General features: G+C 40.8%; 2 protein-coding genes across 12 annotated transcripts in view; both read left to right on the top strand.

The window, feature by feature from the left end:
* LOC145497515 (stAR-related lipid transfer protein 13-like) overlaps window positions 1-4410 on the top strand; it is a 40917-nt gene extending 36507 nt beyond the window's left edge. For 4 of the 10 annotated variants that reach the window (XM_081477323.1, XM_081477324.1, XM_081477325.1 and 1 more), the window contains 6 exons: window positions 176-229; window positions 523-669; window positions 957-1123; window positions 1585-1710; window positions 2069-2242; window positions 3408-4409. In XM_081477323.1, coding sequence (XP_081333449.1) covers window positions 176-229; window positions 523-669; window positions 957-1123; window positions 1585-1710; window positions 2069-2242; window positions 3408-3522 — 783 coding nt within the window. In that variant the 3' untranslated portion in view covers window positions 3523-4409. Of the gene's footprint in view, window positions 1-175; window positions 230-522; window positions 670-956; window positions 1124-1584; window positions 1711-2068; window positions 2243-3407 lie in introns of all 10 variants that reach the window. The other 6 variants (XM_081477322.1, XM_081477321.1, XM_081477320.1 and 3 more) reach the window with 2 other exon arrangements.
* A 3080-nt stretch (window positions 4411-7490) lies between these two features.
* LOC145497517 (rho GTPase-activating protein 6-like) lies at window positions 7491-23804 on the top strand. 2 transcript variants are annotated; one of them, XM_081477332.1, is made up of 13 exons: window positions 7491-7608; window positions 9882-9981; window positions 12861-12994; window positions 13596-13752; window positions 16243-16335; window positions 17116-17550; window positions 17992-18047; window positions 18177-18327; window positions 19135-19286; window positions 19781-19846; window positions 20270-20383; window positions 20929-21035; window positions 21638-23804. In XM_081477332.1, the coding sequence occupies exons 2-13, from the start codon at window positions 9894-9896 to the stop codon at window positions 22419-22421; spliced, it is 2337 nt and encodes a 778-aa protein (XP_081333458.1). In that variant the 5' UTR covers window positions 7491-7608; window positions 9882-9893; the 3' UTR covers window positions 22422-23804. The 2 variants fall into 2 exon arrangements, with proteins under 2 accessions (XP_081333458.1, XP_081333456.1); XM_081477330.1 differs by lacking the exon at window positions 7491-7608 and having other exon boundaries at window positions 9893-12994.
* The last annotated feature ends 650 nt before the right edge of the window (window positions 23805-24454 follow it).

Here is a 24454-nt window from a genome sequence, read left to right as displayed (position 1 = left end):
CGTTAATAATAAAAGACGTCCTTGTGCGTTACCTCATTCGAACCTCGTACTTGTTAAGAAAGTTGAGGCCAGTAGATTTATAACCTGATGAAGTATTAAAGCGTATTTAAAACAAAGCAATGTAACAGAGAGTGATGTTTAGACTGATGTCTCCATGAATTTCTTGTTGTCTCAGGCTGCACACGAATGTCTGGCTCAGATGATTACCGAAGTCGATAAGCTCTTCTCGGTAAGTCGAATTCCTCTAAACTTTACATTTTACCGAGAGTTTTTCTCAGGCTCTACAGTATTGTAGTTGCTTTCACTAACCGAAGATAAGCTTAAGCTTAAATAAACAACCTTTTTTCTGAAGTCTGTAAGCTTTCAGCATCCAAGAGTTCGGACAACCATAAACATAAGTTTCGAAGAATCGAAATTATAGAATACGGAGAAAGATGCAGGCTAAAAGTAACCTCCAAAATACTGACTTGAAAAGTGAAAATGGTACCAATTTATGATGTCTTAACCATCTTGTGCTTTCAGATTCCCGAAGATACTGTCAAGAACAGTCGGTTTTCGTACATCGAGAAAGGCGAACCAGTTTCTTTGGAGCAGCTGGGAAAATCAAAATCCAGTCCCGAAAGTGGCTATCAGACTTACATCGAGTCGTGCATTGCTGGACTGCTAAAGGTAATAAACTAGTTGTAATGTTTAGTTGTGTTGCAAACAAATACGATGCTCTCTGCTCTGCGCGAAGGCAATCTTTCAAAGATTTTCCCGCCAACTCTCGCCGCGTGTGTCCAAGGTCATTTCCTATTGGCTTACTTACAGTTATTCGGTCGCTGATTGGCTGTTTGTCCACGTGTTCCACTGGCACCTTCCGGAATTTTTGTATCCAGTAGAGAACTCTGTTCAAAGGGATTGTCTTCTTGGAAGAAGAATTTATTTTAGTTAATATTCCTTTCTTTTCTCTACAGGAAGCGAAAGACAAATTCAAGGGTTGGGTGTCGCAACCATGGTACGACAGCTCGGTAGAGATTTCCTACAAGAAAGTCAAAGATGGTTACCCGCTTAGATTGTGGAGATGTGTTGTCGAAGTCAATGCTAGTCCTGATGATGTCATACGGAGAATTCTCTATGAAAGGTAAAAACCGATTTACGTCGGGAAACTCATGAGTAATGGTTTCTTTTTGTCGTAGACCACACACATTCTCGACTGTGTGTGATCTCGTTAAGTTCAGTTAAGATTCCTTTGAAATTCGCACCAGTTGGAGAATTAGTGCGTATATACGCAGCATTTTTTCGTTGCCTACTTATCACTGTGAGTAGCATGGTTGGACCACACTTTGGGGGGCCTCTTTGCATTCATCTGTATGCATGTAACTGTATGAGTACAAGCAAATTGTGGAGGAAACCGCTGGGGAAGAGGTTAAGCTAGCCTGTAGCGCTTAAATCCCATCCCTTACCTTCGGGGTCACCATCCACAGGATGGTAGCATTTAATTCTGAATCTTATCTATTTTATCCTGCGGAAACCGCTGTCGAGCTCTGGTTAGTGAAGACCATTTTACCTCCTCTCTCTAATAACTGGTGGCGTCTTTTTTAGGCATCTCTGGGATGAAGATTTGGAATCATGGGATATGATCGAGAAAATCGATGATCACACAGACGTCTTCTTTTACACCACAAAGTCCATGATCCTGCAACCGAAACGTCAACACGTGGTGCTGAGGTAAATACGTTATTGAAGCAACAGTGATGACCTCAGGTTCTCTGTCTTTGCTGCAAGCTACTGAAATTCAACTTTCACTTTGACGAAACTTGAAAAATTAAACAAAATTATTCAACATACCCAGCCCAAATATGGTAAACCGAGCTCTCTTTAATTCAAAGGAAGCAAAATTAAAAAGTATATATATAATTTTCTAACCTTCATTAACACCAAAGAGGAAACAATCAACCAAAAGGAACAAGGATAGTTTAGAATGAGGAAGATTAAGAATTGAAAAGGACGAACTTAAAGACATTCAGGATCAACTTAAAGTTGCGCCAATCGTCTCTAACTTGTCTATTCTGTCTTATTTTCGAAGGTCATGGACGGACCTCGAACGAGGTGTCTGTGCGCTGGTGTCCACATCTATTAATCACCCCCGAGCCCCTCCCAGCAATGGAGTGCCTGCTATTGTACTCGCATCAAGATACCTTGTAGAACCTTTGGAAAACGGAAAATCTCGGCTAACTCATATAAGCCGTGTGGATCAAAGGCAAGGACTGTCTATTAGTGATGACGTTTTCTAAAATTTTACGCAACCTAACATAGCTATTGTATAAGGAAAGTGTGAAGAGTGAAAGGCTTGACACAATGATTTCGCTTGATGGAATCCATTGATTTCGCTTGATGGAATCCACCAAGCGAAATCATTGTATCAAGCCCAGGATGAACCATAACCCTAAACCCTCAAGTATTGCGCTTGGACAATGAACTTTTGAAAAGTCCTACAAAACAACTCTGTGGTCGATTTGTCATCAAAACAACGGGTCCGTCATAAACTGCTTGTAATCTCATACATCTCATTTCATCTAGTTCGTCCGTTATGCCCCATTTTCTTTGAACAAAGAGAGACAGAAATTTCTTATCACTGCGAATCACCGAGCTCAGTTTTCAAATGTAATTTTGGCAAAACAACGAGACTTTGACTATGGCACAATAGAAGCGGCATCTTTATCATTCGGATTCTCAGAGATAAGTGTAACCCGCTCTTTGTGATATTAAACTGTTCACCCGTGCGGTTACTGGTCTGTGTTACGTGCTGATAAGATCAAATTAATTTAAGGAAAGTTATTGAAGTATTCTTTTCCTGATCGCTGCCTGACTCGAGTTTCTGCAGAACAACTTCATATCACACACAACCCACACGCTTTTCCGCTTTACTTTCCTCCTATTTTATTCAAAATTATAGTCTTGCACGCAATAGAACTTTGTTGTCATTATAAAAATAAACCACTGAGATCATAAAATTTTGAGAAACCTTGACTTCGTGAGGAATAAAGAAAAAAAAGAGGGAAAATATCCCCAGTTTCTGTCGAGCACAGCGGAGTTCCGAGATGGTGAACGTTACTTTGTTCATCAAAAACAGAGGATGGGTGTCGTTTAGCCATTGAAGCTCGTTTCGTGGGCGCACCAGAAAGAATCCGCCCGGGATCCCCTTTTACTCTGTCGATAGTAGCTTGGGATTAACTTCCAAATCTCCCTATCTTCTTGCTCTATAAAACAAATTCAAAAGTGCACTTCATCAGAAAAAACCAGAAGAAGTCCCTGATGTACTTGTTCGTCTCTGTACAGCCGTCCTGACGTAACAGAGTACCAGAAAAGGCTGTTCCGGTAAACAGTGACATTTAAAATAATATTCTTCTTTTGCTCTTCTGCAGGGGTAGAACACCAGAGTACTACAGCAAAGCCATCGGGCCCTTCTTGGCTTCGTCAGTGGCCAAGGTACGGGACACCTTCCAGTACGGATCAGACGGCCCCGAAACAAAAGTATAGGAAACCCTATGGCTGCCCGAATGACAGGGTAGAATCATCAATGCGTGGCCATGAACACACCACGTTACAGTTATGGTATTCATGAGTGAGCTCTGAGAACCAACGACAAATTGAAAGCCCCAAAATGTCACGAAACCAGGATGCCTTATTGGAACACTTCTGTACCAAGATTTGAGAGCGACGCATGCTTCTCCCCTGCTTGGAAGTGGGTGACAACTCTAGCGGGTAGCCTCCAAAAATCAAAGCTGTGACAAAATGAACTTGTTCTCTAGGAGAATATAATTTTTAAAAGGAAGGTGTACAGAGTATTTAAAAGTTTTCATACGTAATTCACTCGTGTATTCACGTCGAATCGCTCAGTTCATTGTCACGTGAACATTTTTAAAAGTGAAATTCTGAAACAGTTCGTAGGTAATTATGTGGTAAAGACATTTTACGAAGAAAGTTCAAGTCTTATTTATCAGTCGCACTGTGGCAAAATAAGCCGGAATTCGAAGTCAAATTGAGATATATTTTCTAGGTCTTTAGATATTGGCTTCATTTGTCAATTTTAGTTAAACGTTTTTATTGCAGTTTTTTGATGAGGTAAATTTTGTAAGATGATAAATTCCATTTTCAGCATAATATGTAAATTATGCTACGGCTCTTCCGCTGTTAATTTATTACCCCTTGCGATGAATTATCCACAAATGTCTAATATATACGATGCATATCTATTTTGACATAAAAAATGCGCCCACAGATCACGGAAAAAAAGAGAAACCACTGTAAAATTGGTTCTATAATAAACACAATTTTGAAACCATCCCGGCTATGAGATTTTCTCCTGTGCGATTTAAGTTTAGGTTTTCAGTCCAATTTTCCCAGAGGGGGGAACACCGCCATCACCTTCCCCCCTCCCTCTACCCCCTCCCTCTACCCCCTCCCCCTCCGGGAATTACACTTCCCATTAAAACGGTGTTTTCTGTAAAGCATAGGCGGTCAGTTAATGGAGCTCAGTTACGGTGTTTCGGCCATGTACAAAACGACCTATAAATTGAAGAAAGCCTGAAAATAGTAGTTTACTAAGAGATAAAAACGCCAAAGGGATAACAACAATAAACCATGAAGGAACAAGAATGGTTAAGGATGGAGAAAGTTAACACGGATTGCAAACGACGAATTTGAAAAATTTAAGCTTCACTTTTCTGGATGCGAAAACCGTGACTTAGCTCCTTTAATTCAACGACGTGTTGCAGTGTTTTGACAAACGTGTTAAATCTATTTTCCTTTATTTAGAGTTATTACGTATTCCAGTTCCAATTGTCTAACGATGGCAACCGAACTGATATTCACCAAGGTCCCCCAATGAGTTGCCGGGCCAACCACAGGTGGTTCTTGTCACGCGGCTACGTCTTAAGCAAGTATACGTTGTCACTTTATAAGGTTCTAAGAAGCTAATTTACCGCATCCTGGTAAAAAACCGCAATGACAATAAAATGAAAAACAGGTATACAAACATGCACAATGTAAGCTCAGTAAATATGGTGATACGCACGCAAAATGGGCTATTTATAACACTGGCCCACAAAAATGATTTGGTTTTTTTCTTCCTTTTTTCGCAAAGACCTCCTACGGATCTCAGTGCATGAACATGAGAATTAAGTGTTGTAGCAGCCATCCATCCACAGTGCAAATGAGTAACGTATTTTATCCTAAATAAGATTAAATGACAGATATAACACGCAGGCGCAGTGGGTACAAGAGCATTATCTGCGTTTACGCACGCAAAATGGAATGTTAAAACACTGGTCTCGAACAATGAAGACATTTTCTTTCTTGGGAAAAACCTTCTGCGATGACTTGCACGTGAGAATAACAACTACTACTGCGCTGACTAAATAGGATGCCTTCCGTCAAGACGCCGGTCGTAGATTATCAGACTATAGCAAAGAATTACTAGACGCCCTCGCTCAGTGAAAATTTCCTTTTTTCCGCACGCAACAAGTATATAATAATACGCGGTATTTAAATCTTCATCATTTGCATAATATTTACCTTTGATATCCCGCGCAGTTCAATTTGAGGGCAATCAAACGCAAAACCGCTAGATTTACGCACTTCCGATCGATAACACAACAACATCCTACACAACGCTGACCTTACGGTACAAACCAACTTGAACTTAATTATTAAACAAATTGTGTTCGCGTGTATGGCAGCACTGAAAGCAAGAGGCCACATTTAATTTTGCACCAGCTGTTAGATAAAATATTGGATCCTGGTTAAGGAAATTTTAAGATTGTTTCGCTAACCATGACTCTTGCACGGGCACGGCGGGTGGAGGGAGGTGGAGGAACGTTTTACAAACCTCATTACCAGGAAATAAATTTCACGTCCCGGTCACTGAAGTACGCAGTTCAACGGAGTAGACTGAAAACGAGTTAAAGAAGGCCGCGGGGGTGGGAGGCGGGGGTTCCTCGGGTCTTCTCTGCCTTTGATTGGACTTGAAATGAAACTGGCATTCGCTGCGTTGCTCCTTTGTTGCTTAGCTCAGTCGTATCCATGGCAGAAGTTACCCAGATCCTATAGCCTAATGCCCGAGAAAATTCGAGAGCTTCAGTTGTCTAAACCCAAGAAATCATGAGCACTTTCATATACCGGTTCTTTTGCTTTAACAATAAAAAGAAAATTTCTGGTGTTACTTTTCAGTCTGTGAACCACCACAAATCTAATTAGCCATCTGGGAGCTGTTAAAGACGGATTTAAGAATTTTCCAAAATGGTTCCCACGTATGTTAGACGCCCCTTGCATACTTGACAATGCATTTCACCTGAGAAGTGGGTTTTATCACGTTCAGTTTTGGGTATGGAAAGCCGGTTGCCACAATCTAACAGAGGTCACTCAGAACTTTGTCGTGCACTGTAAACTGAGATCTTCAAGCCAAAGGGCAAACAGGATATTGCTGTGAAAGAATAACAAGGAAAGAAAGTTTTAAAAATAGGCCGGAGATAGGAAAAAAAAAAGGAAACAGGAAAACCAGGAACTCTATTCACTGATGTATTAGTGGGAACCTCTACGTCAGAATTAAGCTAACGGCCGAATTTAGTTTATGAACGAATTGTCCGTCTGAGACGAATTTGCCTTTTAGGAACGGTAATTCGACTGCCTCAGACGGGTAAATCACCGAAGTATAAATCCAGTGTTTAGACGAATTACATGGCCCGATTCATCTTCGTCTGATTCGACCTCAGCACGTTTTCAAGATGGATTAATACCAACAAGATTTATCCAACTAAGACGAATAAATCGTTTCTGATGAACAAATCGTCTCCTTATGTAAATTCGGCGTCGGATAATTCGTCCCTATAAATTCAGCCATTGTTTGACTTTTCTGATCATTTTTCTCTACTCGCTCCATTTGCATTCCTTGATAGAGGGGGCACTGTGGGGCTTCCTGAAGTGCCTTGATCTTGCTCATGACCATATTATGGGTTCCTGACATAACACAACACGATGAACCCGGCCGGACTTAAAACCTGACGTCCAGTGCAGTTACCATGCAGGCCGACCATCGCGCCTCTCGCATCTTCAAAATCACGGCTGTAAATTAAAAGTTGTATGTAACCCCTGGTAATAAACCTCTCACGAGCTCTCCCCCTCTCCTTTCTCTCGCCCGCAAAAATGAACTCTTGAACAAATTTACCTAGAGAGCTTAATACGTGGGCCCATACCCAGCTGAACTTTAGTATCTTCGGAAGTTGACGAGCCATCGCACCAACATGTCTAAGTCTATATCTTTGCACGGTTCGTTGCGTCAAACTGATAAACCAAAAATAGACAGTCATACACTTAACTGCGTTACGCTTCGTAGAAAACCACTTTCGGAAGTCATTAGCCCAATGGAGGCCGGTATGAAAGAGTGCTCATAAAAACCTTAATGACAGCTGATTTATTACACGAATGACAAGTGAACTTCATTGCGGTCAAAACATACAGTGTGCAAGCGATGATACGGAGCACAATAATTCGAAACAAACGCTTGTCGATGTATCTCTATTGACGCTCTCGTTTCACTACAGCCTGGTTTTCAAGTGACGACACGAGGTATGTATGTTTTCCATTGGTATAATAAGTTTGATGCGGATTTGCTGCGTCAAAACATTCCTCCGCGTTTGTCGAGCAAAGCATCTTGCTCCTAACCGGCCTCGGTGTTGATTTACGAAGATTTATAACGACGACGTAAATATAAAGTACGTCTCGGCAACCACTTCGTGCTTCCCTTCTTAAGCTTGTCACCACAAGTTAGCACAGCCTCAAAATGGCATTTATGGGGGCATTTAGATCCATTCAAGAAGCTAAGTAAGCAAATTCATTGTGATTAACTACTGCATCCCATGTACCATAACGTTCTGCTGACTGAGGTAGCCAAGCCAACCCTTTCATACCCCAAGTTTAAAACGAAACTGTCCCTTTTAATACGACTCAGTCTTACCACATGTTCGTTTTCAAAATCTGTCGGTAAATTAAGCCTACATTCCCTATATAGTTATTTATTTTCTTTTTCTTGACACCTGTCGCTGGAGTATGCAATAATCTTGAGAAGGGATGACAAGTGGAAGTGATTCTAGGAAATTTTTTAGGAGATTTATTGATTAAACTGGGCAACTATTTGTGGGTAGCGCGTGAGAAGTTGTAATTTTGGCCGAAACACACAGAGAGGCGTGAATACTTGCTACACATGCAGAAGTTTTCGTTATACAATACCGGCGGAATGACTGAAGAAAGCCATGATGACACTTAAAATTCATATCACGTATAGTTGTGGAAACTTGTCGACGAGGTCAGATTTTATGGCTTGAGTAACCATCTGCCTTCGTTTGTCTGGCTTGTATACAGAAAAATTTTCATCAAATCCACATTTATTAGCAATTAGATTGTGCAAGGTAAAGGCGCTAGATTTCAAATTTCACCACGTACTTAGGACAGCAAAGACATAAGCATAACTTATAAGTTTAGAACAATGGATGATTGCCGGAAATCTGCTCGTATATGTGTAGAGACACTTTAATTTTACGGAACGCAAATCGTGATATTACACGATCACCAGTTCCGAGTTAAGAATGGACTATTTGCACTCTTGTTCTGAAAAGAATTCCATCGGTTACTGTGCATCAAACAACTTCATTACGTAAGTCACGTTTTCCGTGTATCCGCAAAGTTCGTGAGAAACCGATAGCGTGACTTTAAGCCGTATTGCGTGTTTGTAGAGGAACAAATGTACATCTATTTATGTTATTTATTCTAGCAAATCATCGAAAATTCAAAATTCAAAGATGTCGTAACAAATCGTAACCTCACCACGGCCACTACGAACGTCAGGGGCTGATTACACAACGTAAGAAAATGACATTTCTTTAACAAAGGGAGAGTATTCTTGAAAACAAAGGTCAAAAAATGTTTGCCAACAAGTCAGGAGTTAACAAAAAGCTCTTTTTAGTGTTCGGGTGTTTGGGCTATACTATTCAACAGCAAACAACGACACCGGAAAATCCTTAAATAGATCAAGTAAATCCGCTGAAAGAGCTGACAACACAACTGAACTCGGAACTCGCAATCAAGATATACAACGCGCTACCTGTCCAAACCACCGGCTTAGAATTTGTGTTGCGAGAGCAGGAAAAAAACTGCCCAAAACTAACTGTGGTCGAATGATGCTGAACTGAAGAAACTGGAAGCCGGCCGGCGAAGGCTGTACTCAAGAGATTATCACTTTGTGTGAGGGATAACCAGTCATTAATAGTCTTGGTGGAATTGGCCTCGGGCTATGCAACACAGTGTAGACTGTCTGAGTGAGTTCTATCATCATTAAATAACTACTTATACTGTACTGAGACAGCCACGTGAGCAGCTCATCGGTCTTCTAGACGAACGAGATCTCTCTGGAGTCGTCGTGCGACCTCTAACATTTGAATTTACGAGTCGTTAAGTGTCTTCTTGCTCAATTTTGGGGCGTCTGAGCATTCTCTTCCCGCAACCATAAATAAGCTGTCTCGTCCGAAAAGCTGTTTACTTTGCACTAGGCTGCACTAGGGTATTTCGTTTAGAATTGCACGCACGCCAGAATTCTGGTCTATCCTGATCATGCGCGGTTTAAACGTTGACCTTTACACCTTATTGATATTTCCATCTGCAGTTGATTTCTACGCGCGCGCACTGTCTCCCAAACCGCAGCCGTGACCTGGCTGGTGATCGAGTGGAGACCTGCCAATCATCTCCCCACTGACGAGTGTTCATTGTGTGTGAGCTACAATAGCAGAAGGGTTGTTAGATAGCAGCGAGGCCTAACCACTGTGTCATTGTTCTCTTTTCGCCTCAAGGTGCGGCGTGAAATGATGCCAGAAGTCGAATCAATCCATCCTTTAGTCTCCAGCCACAACAGAGTGGGTCACCCGAGATCCTACAGTCAGTATTATGAAGGTGAGCAGTTGTACCGCTTGTTATATTTCGTGATCGGCTTTTGGCCATGGCTAATGCATCAGCGGTGACGGTTAACGCGCAAGAGAGAGCGTGCGCCCAGGCATCGGCAATTTTGAAACGAGAAAGAAACTAGAGAAATTGAAACAATCGGGAATTCTTGCAGCCGTGCTAGTCATCTTTAATATTGAAATATCTTTAAGTCCGCGCTCATGCTTGGTAAGTGTTTTGATCACACTACTTCGTAATCTGCATTTTCCTACGAGTTTGATATGCCCTCAACAATGTTTTCTCCTCTTCACTCCATGCGTTTGGATAGGAAAGTTAATAAACTAGGCAAACAACGAGAGACAGAAAGTCGTTCGAAACAGACAGACATCAAAATCGTGTTTTATAAGAAATTTGAGTTCGAGCCAAGTTAATCACGATTTCCACTTAAAGTAAAATATAATGTTACGGTACAGACAGCCTACAATTGTAGCACGGTAAAAATTATTGCTGGAAACTTGAGAAGGCAACAAAAATTGAACTAAGGGTGTCGAAAGGATGTCTGAAAACTCAGTCTAGAGCACTGAATTTCTACCTCATAGTTAGGCCAGGTCGCAGAGATCGTAAAATTTATTAAATGTTGACGAAGACAGAAATTTTGTGACACTTGAAGGCTCGACTAATGTACTGTAACTGATCCGCCATACGGATTTATCTAAGACCTCTCCTAAAAATTCACAAGAATCGATCGAGAAGTCAGTGGTAAAATTAGCTAGTAAAATGTTTGTTAAAGTTGGTTTATCTTCCGCTGAGCCGAGCACGTTCGGCACTAAACAAACAACGAAAAGCAAACTCAAACAAACCTCTACTTTGATCGTGCAGTAATTTGCGTGAAACGTGACGTTCTCACAAGGAAAAGGAAACGACAAAAAAGAAAAGGAAACATTTAAAAGGACGTAAAACTTTCCAGCGCAAACGGAATGTTAATTTCTTAATAACACTGCTTCCTGAAAGTTTACTTTTCTACCGAGAACAAGTGATTTACGATGAGCGTATGGTTTAAAACTACACAAAGTAAGATTGTCGCATACTAACGTAGACAGATTCACATAAAAAACGATACAAAAAGGTATTAAAATATGCCGTGATAAGACTTAAAACAAATCTTGCATAATCCTGCAAAGCTTTTATTTGTTTTAGCTGAAACTATTAGACATTGGTACGTGAAGAGCGAAGGAATTTGAATATTAAGTACATAGCACAAAAAATTCTTGAAAAACATAGGTTTGAATTGTTTAAGAATTAGACGTCCTTTTTATGAGTTTATCAATGTTGATTTGAATAACGTTCGCTCCCTTCTTTTTTCCCTTTCTGCCCCTTACCTTCTACCACAAACGGTTGAGCAATTTTTTAACAGGTGAATAAATCACACAGGTCTGTTCTTTCGACAAAGTTGTTTTACTCTCGTGTCGCTTGCGCGCCGCATAATTGGCCTTTTATTCCAAGGTACTATTGTGTCGAATCTCTGACGAGGACGACAATTAGGATTCATCGAGATGTGAAGTGAAGTCCACGCCAACGAATAGTATATAGCCTCCGGTTATCGCAGCAATACAAAGACCCGGCGCACGGCTTGCAAATTCTTATCTCACAGTTACGTCAATTCCTCGCCGCTGACGACTTTGTGATTACAGGTCCCCCAGGGTATACGAAAACAAACTTTATTTGGCCAAGTTTGCAAAGCCGTTGGAAAAACCTTCGCAATTTTTAGAAGTGACTTTTTTGCAACCGACAAACTCCACAGGTGGGGGGTAATTGGGAATCAGTGAGCGATGGCAATGCACGCTATTGTATGTCTGGTAAATACAAACCTATGAAATAACTTTAAACGTCGGCCGACAGGCAAGGGGGCTGGCAACGCAGCGTTATCACCCGCGGCCATCAAGCGAAGCTGCCAAACGAATGGCCTATTTGGTTGGCTTGTTTACTCGGCATTCTTTCCCTCTGTGTACTCAATCAGCTCTGCAAATCAGAGCTTTTTAACTTCGAAGTCTGTCGTTGAAGTTGCTCTGCTTGTCATTAATTGTTAAACACGGTGCTTGCTTGCTATGCGCGGCAAAATACAATGGAATAGGCTTTTCGCGCGTGACGTCATCTGCGATTGTTCGGCAGCCAATCGGGCACGGGTCTTTATTGATTTCAATTAATAGGATCTGCCCCCGCGTCAATCAATGACTGATTAGCAACTCACTCACAGCCAGCTACACACTGAATACTCAATTCCATTAGAACATGCGAATAAGAGGCAAATCATGGAAGTTTACTTGAGGTCCGACGCGTACCGAAGAGCTCGGACATTGCGGGTTCGTGCCAAGGATGTGACACTATACGGTGCGAAGGGAGAATATTAACCGCTAGGATATTCATGGTACTAAACGCCTGCGAGAACGAGTGGGCAACAGAATCGGAGGAGAGGGTTTCGCCATCTTGCAGGACTGCAACCCAATCTCCGAGAGCCATGAACGAATCAACCAACAGTGCGAGAGGGCAGCGTAAATACCGGAACATAAGTCCCGCTTATGAGGCCGAGGTCGTCGAGCAAAGCGAAGGCGACACGAGGCTACGATCGCCGAATTCTATGGGTACGCAGAGAGAGGATGCCGGGGATTCGAGCGAAGTGTCTCCGAGGGTCGAGATCGATGGGTCTCCTTCGGTTGGACATAAAAAGAAAGGGCTGCAAAAGCTTGCCTCGGGAGCCATCGCCAACATCGGATCTGTTTTTAGGGGGGGTGCGAATGGGGAACTAGAGGGTCGAAGTGAGCCAAGCGCAGTTAGATCTTCTAGGAATGCAACTAAGGTCCCCTTTAACACTCACGATCTTGCTCTCGACTCAGATCCTGGCATGCAGGAAAAGCTGTCGCCGCCGCCATCGTCGTCGTCTTCGCAAAAAGAGGGATTCTTTCAAAAGGCCTGGCGAAACCGGCTGAAGGTGATACCCAACGCTGGCAATGCCCTGTGGATTCCTCAGGTATGATGCAGCGTTCACTGGGCTAACTGCTCGATGTCGCGTTACTTTACTAAGCGATGAGCCGCGATTCAATCTGTTATAATGCGCCACTGTGTAAGATTAAGCGGAAGGCGCGGATTGATTTACCAGTCGTGAAAATTGTATTAGAGAGGTTACACACAGGGTTTTTTCCATCGGCATCTTTACTACACCGTTCATTCCACGCGTTCCTGACCTTGCCTAGTATCGAGTGTCATCACACATCTTTATACTGCAAGCGAGCTCCTTTCATCGCGTTTTGCCCGCATTTATTCAGCCTTGAAACACTGCATTTACCAGCATCATACACCAGATTCTAATAACAGAACCGCTAATTATGTTTGCAAACTTCCGCGGTGTATTTCGACAACATAAAACATACCCAGAGAATTTCGCTAACTCGTCTTCAACACGTTCTTGTGCCTACATTCTGTTCTGATTGCAGTTTAACAGGATTTATTAAAAGATCCTACACACGCGAAATTCCCTTGATCCACGCTTCTGTGAAAATACGAAGGGTTTTGCATTTTCAATCAGGCGCGAGTTTTAAGCTCTGTCTCTTTTTTATCTTCATGTTTTGCAGGAGGACTGCACCTGGAGTTCTATCGAAGGACGAAAAGTACAGCTCACCAACACTCAACTATCCGCGCTCTCTGTGCCGGAGTGTATCGCCCTTCAAAGAGTGGCTCAAACCCGGTTAAAGCAATTGAATCTTAAATGTCACGTAACAATCCCCAAAGGTATGGAAGCACAATGATTCATATCACAATAATGCTTATTTTGTTTTTGTATTAAGTTCTTTTGAAAGACCACTTCAAACTAGTTCGATTGCGGGAGTTGTGGTGCAAGGCGAGAGAGAAGTCACATGCGTTTAACAATCAATTCAATTAGAACGACCTTTACGGTCAAGAGGCGCTTGTTGTTGGCTTTGAATATTATAAATAAGGCTTCGAGTGAAATAAGAGAGTGTCTGCGAGGACGCTGCGCAAATTAATGATTATGGTACTTATTTATCTCTTGCAAATATGCGACAAGATCACTTTATAATTGCTGGCTGAGCGAGATGATGTGCGAAAATAACGCTATAATGCAATTAAGCTACCTGCACCTAAAAAGAATCAAACACGAAAATAATTATGCACCGAAGACAAAGCAGCCAAGTCGGCAACTGCAGAATTGCATCGGTTGTGAAATAACAAGTTTTGGACCAGCCATTGTGTAATTTTGAAAGTCGCTTGTCATTATTGTACTATTAAATTTATAAGCTTGTGTGTTCAAATCATAAATACTTGTTATAGTATTTATTCTTTTGGCAGTAATCGCTTTTCTCTTGTGACGACGGCTTTGTTTCAAACAGTAGATCGACCAATCCCTTCCACAGACGGCAATGTACAACGGTTGTTTATTTCGATGTTTATTTCGTGGTTTCCTAAACGTTTTTGTTCTGAAACGTTCTTCAAATCGCTTCGAATTTGTTTATCACTCCGTTTCCGCAATTGTCGTCATTTATCCGGTTAGCTTAGCATCCTAAATTATTTGACAGCCTTAACCGAACGTTGTCATCAAATGTTTCGCTCGTTAGGAAGTTAAGCCTCGTGCAGTAAGCGTACTTAGTTGCCTCGACGCTTCGACATGGGACCACGAAAATGAATTTGTCGGCTTCGGCTGAGCTAAGCTAAAGTGCATGCAAATTTTTCTTGTTCTAAATTCCTGCCTTGTCATAACAAACATATCAGTGAGTGATGACCTGTCGACATTTGTGCCATCAAGGGTCTTAAATCTGTTAATTCAAACTGTAAGGACTTATTCGAGCCAATATCAGTCTTTAATACCTGGCTTTTTGCCATGCTGACAATAGTCATGTATCTAAATATTAAACACCCTCTTAGACAAAGCTATTCGAGATGAAAAGCGGAGAGTATTTTAAGCCTCTTCTTCCCTGTCTAAACTATATGAATATGATGCAATAAATCCACTGTCCCGGACTAAACTGGCCTGCTGGAAGGAAGAATTTATCAAATATAACTGAAGTCATCTGTTATGATTAGGTTGAAGGCTGGCATTTGCTTTCTTAAGACAAAATTTGTTTTGAAAACTTCTGCAGAAGTTTATAATGTTACAGAACATATGCTCTGAGAAGTGACAGATGACTCCATTATTCCCTGTTGAGGCTATTGAGAGCATAATAGATACTTAACGCTATTTTTGGCCACGTTTATGCATTTCGTGAACTATCAGTTACTTCCTTCTATAAACAAAAAAAAACGCAGACTGCTAACAGCAACATTCAAGCGGAATTTTGGAGAAATAAAATCTGAAGTGCTTTTATGTCAGTTGTAGGTTGATTTAAGAAAAATCTTAAGTAACATGTTTATTTTATGGAAAAATGTTTTCTATATCAAAAAAGCGATTGCAAAAGCTTTGTCTAGAGGATATATTCATAGCACATCTGCAATGATTCATGCATACATTGTCCTAATCAGTTTACACATCCTAAAAATTCTTGCCTACACCTTCATAAAATTACAAGCTGACCAGCCTAAGGTTAAAAAAGTATATGAAATATTCATATTTCTATGATGCAATTGCTGGTATGTTGGGCAAGAAATAGTATTTCTAAGGTCACTGGCTATTGCAGCCATGAAGAATGTTTGCTCTGAAAAGCTTGGTCTATTGCTTAAATATGAATAATAACTATTCATCATTTAGAACATATTCAGCATCGTCAACAATTACTATATGATCTATTGCGAAAAAGGAAGCAAATTAGAAAGACGACATTCTTATGGGTCTTATGCATATTCACCTAAAAAAAATGTTCACCTAAGGTTTATTTCTTATGGAACATTTTTTAGATTGTTTCCAATCTACTTCAGTGTTTTCCGTGGTCACTAATATTATTCATTCTTTAACAACACCAGAGAGTTATTTTCAAACCAAAATATATCCTGACTTCTTTCAATATTTTGTAAACACAAATAATGTTATTTCTTAAAAGAGCTCAACGTAAGCCGTTCAATATCTTACATGAAATATATCCACTATTTGTAAACACAAATAACATTATTTCTTTAAAAAGCTCAACATAAGCCTTCAATATCAAACATCAAATATGTCCTGACTTCTTTCCATATTTGTAAACATAAATAAATTATACCGCTATATGTTATTTCTTAAAATAGCTCAACATAAGCTTTTTAATATTAAACAGATTACTTTTCTGCTTTTAGACCCACGAATTCAAAGGAAGTCTCTAAAGAGAGCGCTATCATGGAAGACACGGAACTCTGGATCAAGTCTTTTTGATAAAGACAAAGATAAAGGTTGGTGGTGTAATAAATATATGCCATTTGTAGTTGTGAGTGGTCAATATCGAATTTCTCCCTACAATATCATTGCATGGTAGTGACAAGTAGTGAGATGAGGGTTAAGTCTGCATACAAGCCAAGTGGCCCATCATGCCGGGGCTTATCCCTGTTTTTATAGCACGAATTATTTCTATTTCCCCCCTAGATAAGATGTTAGTCTATCGCAGGGTTACCCCAAGCATTAAGTTTGCAGGTACCCATTTATACTCCTGGGTGGAGAGAGGCACTGTGAGAGTAAAGTGTCTTGCGCAAGAACACAACACAATGTCCCTGGCCAGGGCTCGAACCTGACCACGTGATCCAGAGACACTAGCACACTAACCATGAGGCCACTGATGAGAGTATGAAGAGTATCTTCAGCAAGAGAATATTTTCTTGATATACCACTACGTTCTTTTACCTTGAGCTTTCGTGGCTAGGTAAATATATACCACCTTCCTCATCCATTGTGGGGAATAATAGGCCATTTCCAAATACCTCATGCCTATGTTTGAAAATGACCTTTCATATGAAAATGAGTTTGATTTGTATGAAAATGAACCTGTAGGGGAGACACATTTTCAGATGAATGGTTTTTTACAACGACTCCTTTCAACGCAGAGGCAAAATGCAACTCAGAAATGACCTATTAAACAATAATAAGTGTCCCTGTTCTTTCCTTTGCTTCAGTCACTATCATTTCATTCCCTGTTGTTTATCAGCTTACTGACTAAATGCCTATCAACATTTTTTCAGAAAATGGTGTATTTGCAATACCTCTACACAAGGCTGTCACAGCACAAGGCACCCCAGATTCTATTGAACCTAAAAAACCTCAAAAGAATCTTAAAGAAGGCACACCATCAATATCATCAACAACCTCTGCTGGAACTCCAGAGGCACCTGATGACTCGCCTAGAGTCAGACGGCATTCATCAGGATCAAGTCTATCACAGAGTTCAAGATCATCTGTGGAGAATTCAAGTCCAAATACAGATAACAAGACTTCCTCAAATAAAGACCAACCTTTAGAATCAACGAGTTGGAAATCTCGACTTATTGAGGCACTGACACTTCTGTCATCGTCTGCCTCTGCATCTTGTTTGATGGACAAACAGTCGATGCTCAGTCCCTCACCGCCTCAAGTTCCACCAATCGTCTTACAAGCAATTGAACATCTTCAATCATATGGTATGGCCAGTCTGTAAAATTAACATATCAGTGTTAACTATCTATCCTATAGACAGGCTTGGTGCACAAAACAGCATAGTGACAATGTTGCACAGTCAATACATTATTGCAAATCAAAATACTTTGCTTATGTTATATGTTGCTAGTTGATATATGATCAGCCTCCTGAGATAAAAGTCAGAAACAGGCATCTGTAATTAACTAATTAATTGCTATTTTCTGGGAAAAGATTAAGAATCAAAGTGGTTAAAAGTTTCAGACCAAAATAAGAATTTTGGTAGAGAATTTTGGTAAACGCTTGCGTTGATTCATTATTCATTGCAACCATACTTTGTTGTCGAAATAACTGTAGTGGGAAAGCAGGGATAAAGTGGCAGGGACGACAACTTATTTGATCTGTTAGTGTTCTATGCATAACATGGAAGCTGTTTTGTTTTGTAGGTCTGCATGTTCTTGGAATTTTTAGAGTTGGAGGTTCAAAGAAGCGAATGAAACAAGTAATGTAGTTTGTTTGTTTGTTTTCTTGATGTGTTAATTCTACGTCAGTTTGTAATCAGTCCACCTTTTGTATAAAAACAAGAATTTTAATTTCAATCAAGGCAAACCACAATTTTTTTTAATACCAGATGAGAGATCAGTTTGATTCTGGAGAGAAGACGAAGTTCACAGAAGAAGACAACCCACATGATGTAGCAGCATTATTCAAGGAATACTTCCGGGACCTTCCAGAGCCACTACTTACTCGAGACTTGTACTCTGCCTTCTTAGAAACACAAAGTAAGCTACTTTGTAATAATTATAGAGAAACTGTGTATTTATATGGGTTATTGACCTAGCATGAGGTCAGGATGGCTGGATACTGGCCAATTTCTCTCTTTTTGCATATTTATGGCCTGAGACAGAGTCAAGGTTCATAAACTCCCCCCCCCCCCCCAAAAAAAAAAAAAATGAGTCCAATATCCAGCCATCATGACTGAACAAGCTTGGTCAACAGAGCATTTATTATATTGCCTTTGGGGAAATTTTTCTTGCTGGACACAGCAGGTAGTCACGAGCGGGCAAGATAGCACCATCTTGGCCCTTGGGTGGCCAATCACAGTGCAGAATTTGGTTCATCTTGCCTGCTCATGGAGCTACCCATATAATAATAGGTGGTTATCATGGTCTTCCTCCAAAAAATATATTGCTACTGGTCTTTAATGATCTACTTAATGACTGTATAGGAGGTTAGCAAGTACTTGAAAGACTTTGTGGAAAAAGGCATATATTGCTCTTTAGACAAACTTTCAATTTTTTGCAAGATTGACTTGCTTTGACATGAAAACACCATTTGATAATTTTTTTTATTGATTTTGCGCTTTGTTTTTCGAGAAAAAAAGTAGGAAAATAGCAGAGGTTTTTCCTTACATTGTTATATTCATGCTGTTATGTTGCTTTTATGTCATTATGTCAGGATATTCACAGTGCAAACATAATGACATAACAACTTCCTTATGTCGTTATGTTGTTATGTCGCTAGTGTGAACTAGGTCTAGCTTTGGAAGAAGGTTAATAAAAAGTATTGTGTGACTGATTTCTTTTTAGCCTTTGGCGATCCAAATATACAGATAACAGCTCTCCGTCTGCTATGTTGCTTGCTGCCAATTCCTAACAGGGACACATTAAAAGTACTCTTGGAATTTCTGGCTGAAGTAGCACAATGTGCAGCAGATACCGTTGATGGCAAAGGGAAGGAAGTAAGTTTTTACTTCAAATTATAATATTTGTTTTTAATTTTGCTTGATTTATTTGCCAGAAGATCTGCCAGAAAATTACTGCAAAGGATTCTTTTGTTTAAAAGATAAGCTTAAAGATTACGTAAAGGATGACAGAATCATCTAAGCTGTAATGAGCTAATGCAACTGTAAGCTTATACTGGCTGGGCTTAGCTTATGTAATTACCTTCACATTTAAGCATTAACGATTCCAAAAAGCTGCAAAAAGATGAAGGCTTAGACCCACAAATGCAAACGGATTTCCGCCTGTAGTTTCACCCCGCTGAAAAGTATTTTTCTGTGGCGTGGATCAACAAGCGGAGAACCGTCTACGTTGGCAGCTTAGATTCAGCGAAGATCCGTCGATAGCCGCCACCATTTTGCCCTTTTGCCCCGGGCCAGCCACCCGAGAAAGGATTGGAAACTAACTAATTTAACGCCTGGCTAAAATTGTTCTTCGTTCACTTTTCTTTCAGATTCCTGGAAACAAAATGACTTCCCAAAACCTAGCAATCATAATTGGACCAAATATTTTGCACAAGGTATCATGAGAATTAGTTACACAATATTCAGTGTTCATTGCCACAACGATTTATGAAATATCCGAGATACTACGCGGGCTTTCATTGGTCGACAGGTGTGTTTGTAAAAGATGAGAGTTTGTAAACACGGTTGTGACGTTTTAGACTCTCGTATTTTTAGAAATATTTTATAAAAGCAATAGAGTACTTTTTCCGTGTTTACATAGCCTCCCCTAAGAAATCAGGACCTCTCCACTCCGTCCCATTCAATTCAGGGAGTAAAGGGGTCGTAACGAATCTGTGATATTGACGCCAGAAAATAAAATATTCGTGAGGAGTGAAAAAGTGACCCACCCAAAATGGAAAATGTTCCGGTAATCTTGTGTGTTCTCTATTTCTGAAATAAAGAACTGATAACAATTCTCGGTTTCTTTCTTCACCCAGGTAAAAGGACAGCATCACGACTTTCTAGTAGAAGACAAGGCTCGTGCGGACGAAAGGAGAGAAATTATAGACGTTGTACAAGACATGATTGAACATCACAGCCAGTTGTTCGAGGTAGAAATATTTGTATTGTTACTTTTCTTGGTAGAAGTGTGAAGCTATGCTTTGTGCGACTCACAAAATGAGAGTTTGAACCATCAGCGCCACAAGATTTCTATGCGCTTATGATACGCGGGAAAGTGAGCTTTGGCTGTGATCTTTTTCGTTTGAAGAAGAAAAGAAACATGCCTTAGTTTGGTACGTAGGGTCCTCGTTTTGTCGAGTGAGCGTGATGTGCAAGTAGAATACCGGGAACTACTTAGCCTGAGCTAGGCTCAATGCGCCCATCTCTAGTCTGCAGTGATGGGTATATCCCTTTGCATGACCCCACCCCCACCCCCACCGCCTTATGTAGATACGTGGAAGAAGACATCAGCATGGGGCGCATTTGCCTTCCTGTTCTCCGTCTACACAGGTTATCCTTGTAAACGCTGTTCTTGCCAGAGCATCCCAAGAAATTCAAATTTGATTAAGAACTGTTTCTTCAATTACGCGAAACATATATTGTACAAAAGATCTGGAGTTAATTTTCTTATTTAAGCTCTTTTGCGTTCTTTCAGATCTCAGCGGAAATGCATCACGACGTTCTCCTTCAACTTCTGGAAAGTGAACCTGAAATGGTCGATTACATTTTGAGAAGGAAGTTGTTACGAACTCACGGTGCCAGGTAAACATCCTAATGATATTAAATATCTTGATGATAGCAACTCGCTACTGATATAGTTTTTTTGCTCACTTAATTCTTTGTTAACAGCTAGGCCAGTAAAACGCACAACAACGAAGAAATGCAAGTTATAGCTTGACGTTACGCATATTACAGCCTATGCGCGTCCATTATTGATGAGCGATTCTTGACTATCTAAGCGAAATATTTTAATTCCACTTTTCTTTGTTTGGTTTTAGGTTTTGCCATTTTAACAGCATTTGACTTATGCTCGTTTTAGCGTGCGTACAATAAAAATCAGTTGTAGTAAAATAAGCTGCGCATGTCGATGGTACGCAGTGGCCTTCGCACAACATCTGGATACAATGTGCAATTTAGAATTGTTCAGGTTAAGAGAATAGCTTAGACTTCGTAACTTTATAGTTGGTACGGCAATGGGAATCCAATCAAAATATCCTGGATATCGAAACATTGCAATAATGTGATCCAAAATTGGTCAAAGCGATATTTTAGGCAAGTACTTTGTTGTCACTGTAAAGTACTTACAGTACTTAAGGTAGTACAAAATAACCTGTATTCTTCCATTTTTTCATCTCTCTACACAGCTCTGATTTGGAAGATGACCCTTTCGCTTTTGAAGGAGCAGACAAAACAGAGACATCAATAAGAGGGCGTGTACAATCCGCGGGAGCGGCAGAACGTTCCGCAAGGCGCTTGTTGCACGCGCATGGATCGCGCCCACTCGATGACACGAACTGGCGCACGAGACAGCCACCACCACATTCAATAACACGCAGCAGTAGCGACAAAACAAATTACGGTTCGGTATTTCCTATACGTAGTTACTCTTTTAATCAAGAAGACTCAAGACATTATCGCGAGCACACGTTCGGCCGTCAGTTATCTTCACCCGCGGACGATAACTTGTCGCCAGTCACTTACAATTCTAATTACAAACTAACCAAGCGCAAGACGCCACCGTTGGCGCGCTCGTTGTGCAGATACGACGGCTCCGCCCTCGAGCAGCCTCCATCACCTGCTCTGTCTTCAAGGTCGCCTTCGGTGTCATATTCAAACTATTCCACGCCTCCTTCTTCTCCTTCGGGATCTACTGCTTTTGCATCTGCGGAATCTAGCTCTTCGTCGCCGATAACGGGCCGAGCTTATGTGATGGACGAGGGACCGACGATAACCGAATGGACGAGCTTTCAAACTGAAGTCGATGTCGAGTTAGCTCGGGAAGACGACGAGTACACTCGAAGACAAACTTTCGATTCTCGGACTTTCAATCTGTCAGACTGGCAACGGGAAAATTGGTTCCAATGGGAGTCTCTCACTCAACAGAACAGCAGCCAAAAGGACTTCCTGGAGCAAGAAACGTTAGTGTAGCAATTTTGTGGTAGAAAATTCTTTGTTAGCTGTCGAGTGGTATAAGAAAGTGTTCGGTAATGAAACCCTTCTAATGAAACAGTCGGGGGAACAAGTGCCGTTTGCGGTAAATTTTCACTGACGAACCAGAGGAGTCTCCGATTCTTTATGTCGCTGGGACAACTATGGTAGCAAAGACTGCGGGCTCAACTGGTACTTCATCCCCCGACTGTTAGTTAGCTAGAGATTTAAAAAGAGGTTGACACTGTCTAACATCGTGGTGAATCGCGGTTATAGCATTTATTTATGTAAAAAAATAATAGGAAAAAAGAGTGGCCTTCTATTCTCGAGTTGGGGTAGAAGAAAGATGAAATTCATACAAATCTACACTGCGTGTAGACGCTACGAGTAAAACCGACATCGGTGACCTTCCTTCCTGTTATAGAAGGTATAAATATGATTAAGTTTGCGACCATACGATGCATGTAGAGGAGAAGGAAAACGCCCCTCCCTTGGAGTAAGAAAGTCCGCTGTATGGACGTCCTCGTCAAGTTCCGGAAGATCTTCGGAAAAGATCCGACTACAGTCAGTGATCTTCGGAAGGTCTTCGTTTATAACTTCGGCTAATCCTCTATTTAGTTTGATGTTCTGTTATGGGTCGGAAAATCGAGTGGTGTATGCTAGGAGAAATGCAACTGAAACTACCTTGATCCATAGTATTTTCAAACAATAGAAGCTGTTATTTTCTTAATACTTTTCCGAGTCAGAGAAAGCAGACATGAGATGTCTTTATTCAATCGACTTCAAAATTTCATATGAGCACCTGGCTCCACGCAGATTCGTTCAGTGCTTCTGATTGGTTTGATAATTAGCACGAAAATTCAAGACTAACCAGTCACCAACTAGAGATTCTACTCTCTCCGTAGAGCTATCTTATTAGACATACTCATATTTGCCTGCTGGCATCATCTTATCTGATTATGTTGAAATTGTACGCTTCGCGAATTAGTAAACTATGAAATTCGTCAAAATTATAGCTAAAATTACGAGAAGCTTGCTTCTTAGTCCTCCGTAGTAAACTATCGAAAATTGCTAGTCCATTCTTTATGAACAAGACTATTATTAGTATTATTGTACTTGTACAATAATAACATGGGTAACACTGAAACACGGCAAACAACGGACTAAATATAGAGATTTATAAATGCTTTAAAGGCCAAAATAGCGAGTTTTATTGCGTAAAGTAGGTGTTTTTCTTAGTGATAATTTAGTCCGGTTTGCAACTCGTTTCACGTATGCAACTCGAAAGACAAAAAACCTTTATATGCATATTATTGGAATATATACTTTGTGTACATTATGCTTCCAATAGGTGATATTTTATAATAAATACTTTATGAGAGAGACTGTAGTGTTTGGTCTGGTTGTTCAAAAACTGTAAAGTTGAATTAGTGGATTCCTCATCCTGTCCACATGGGAAGGAAGTATTAAAAACGATAACCTCGATCATCTAAGGACTGTTTTTATCGAGGAAATCTGATTGAAAAGCAATTGAACATCAGAAAACTCAAAACGTTTGCAGGATGGCCTGAATGTCAGCCATTTTCTCCCGTCGCTTACTCCTGAAGTAAAAACCCTTGTATGTTTTCTTGGAGGGGGGGGGGGAGGGTGGGGGGCGGGAGAGATTGTTGAATGAATAACTCTCCCTCCCCCAATGGTGGGTATCCCACCGATTAAATTGGGGGAGGATGATCATCGGCAATGTGTTTGAAAGTAATTCCTTACCAGACTCTTGTTTTGTGGGAGTGGCTCGACCCTATAAGTAGGGGCCTAAGGGGTGCCCGTGCCACTTCGTTCTGATAAACCTTTCCAGTGGAAGGCCTCTTATGGTAGCCATTTTAGGGTGGAACAGGCTCCAAATGATTTGAAGGTATCTAGACTCTGGAGGCCACCCTGAGGAGCAATGACTCCATTGTTGGTCTCCAAAAGACTTTCTTAGCTTGGATGGATCAAAGCTGGTCAAATGCTCCCTCCTGACTTGGAGCAGTTCTCTC

Source organism: Orbicella franksi, chromosome 9 (genome assembly GCF_964199315.1).
Source record: "Orbicella franksi chromosome 9, jaOrbFran1.1, whole genome shotgun sequence".
Taxonomy (NCBI): domain Eukaryota; kingdom Metazoa; phylum Cnidaria; class Anthozoa; order Scleractinia; family Merulinidae; genus Orbicella; species Orbicella franksi.
Note: the sequence above shows the minus strand (reverse complement) of the source record. Positions and strands in the feature narration are given on the sequence as shown.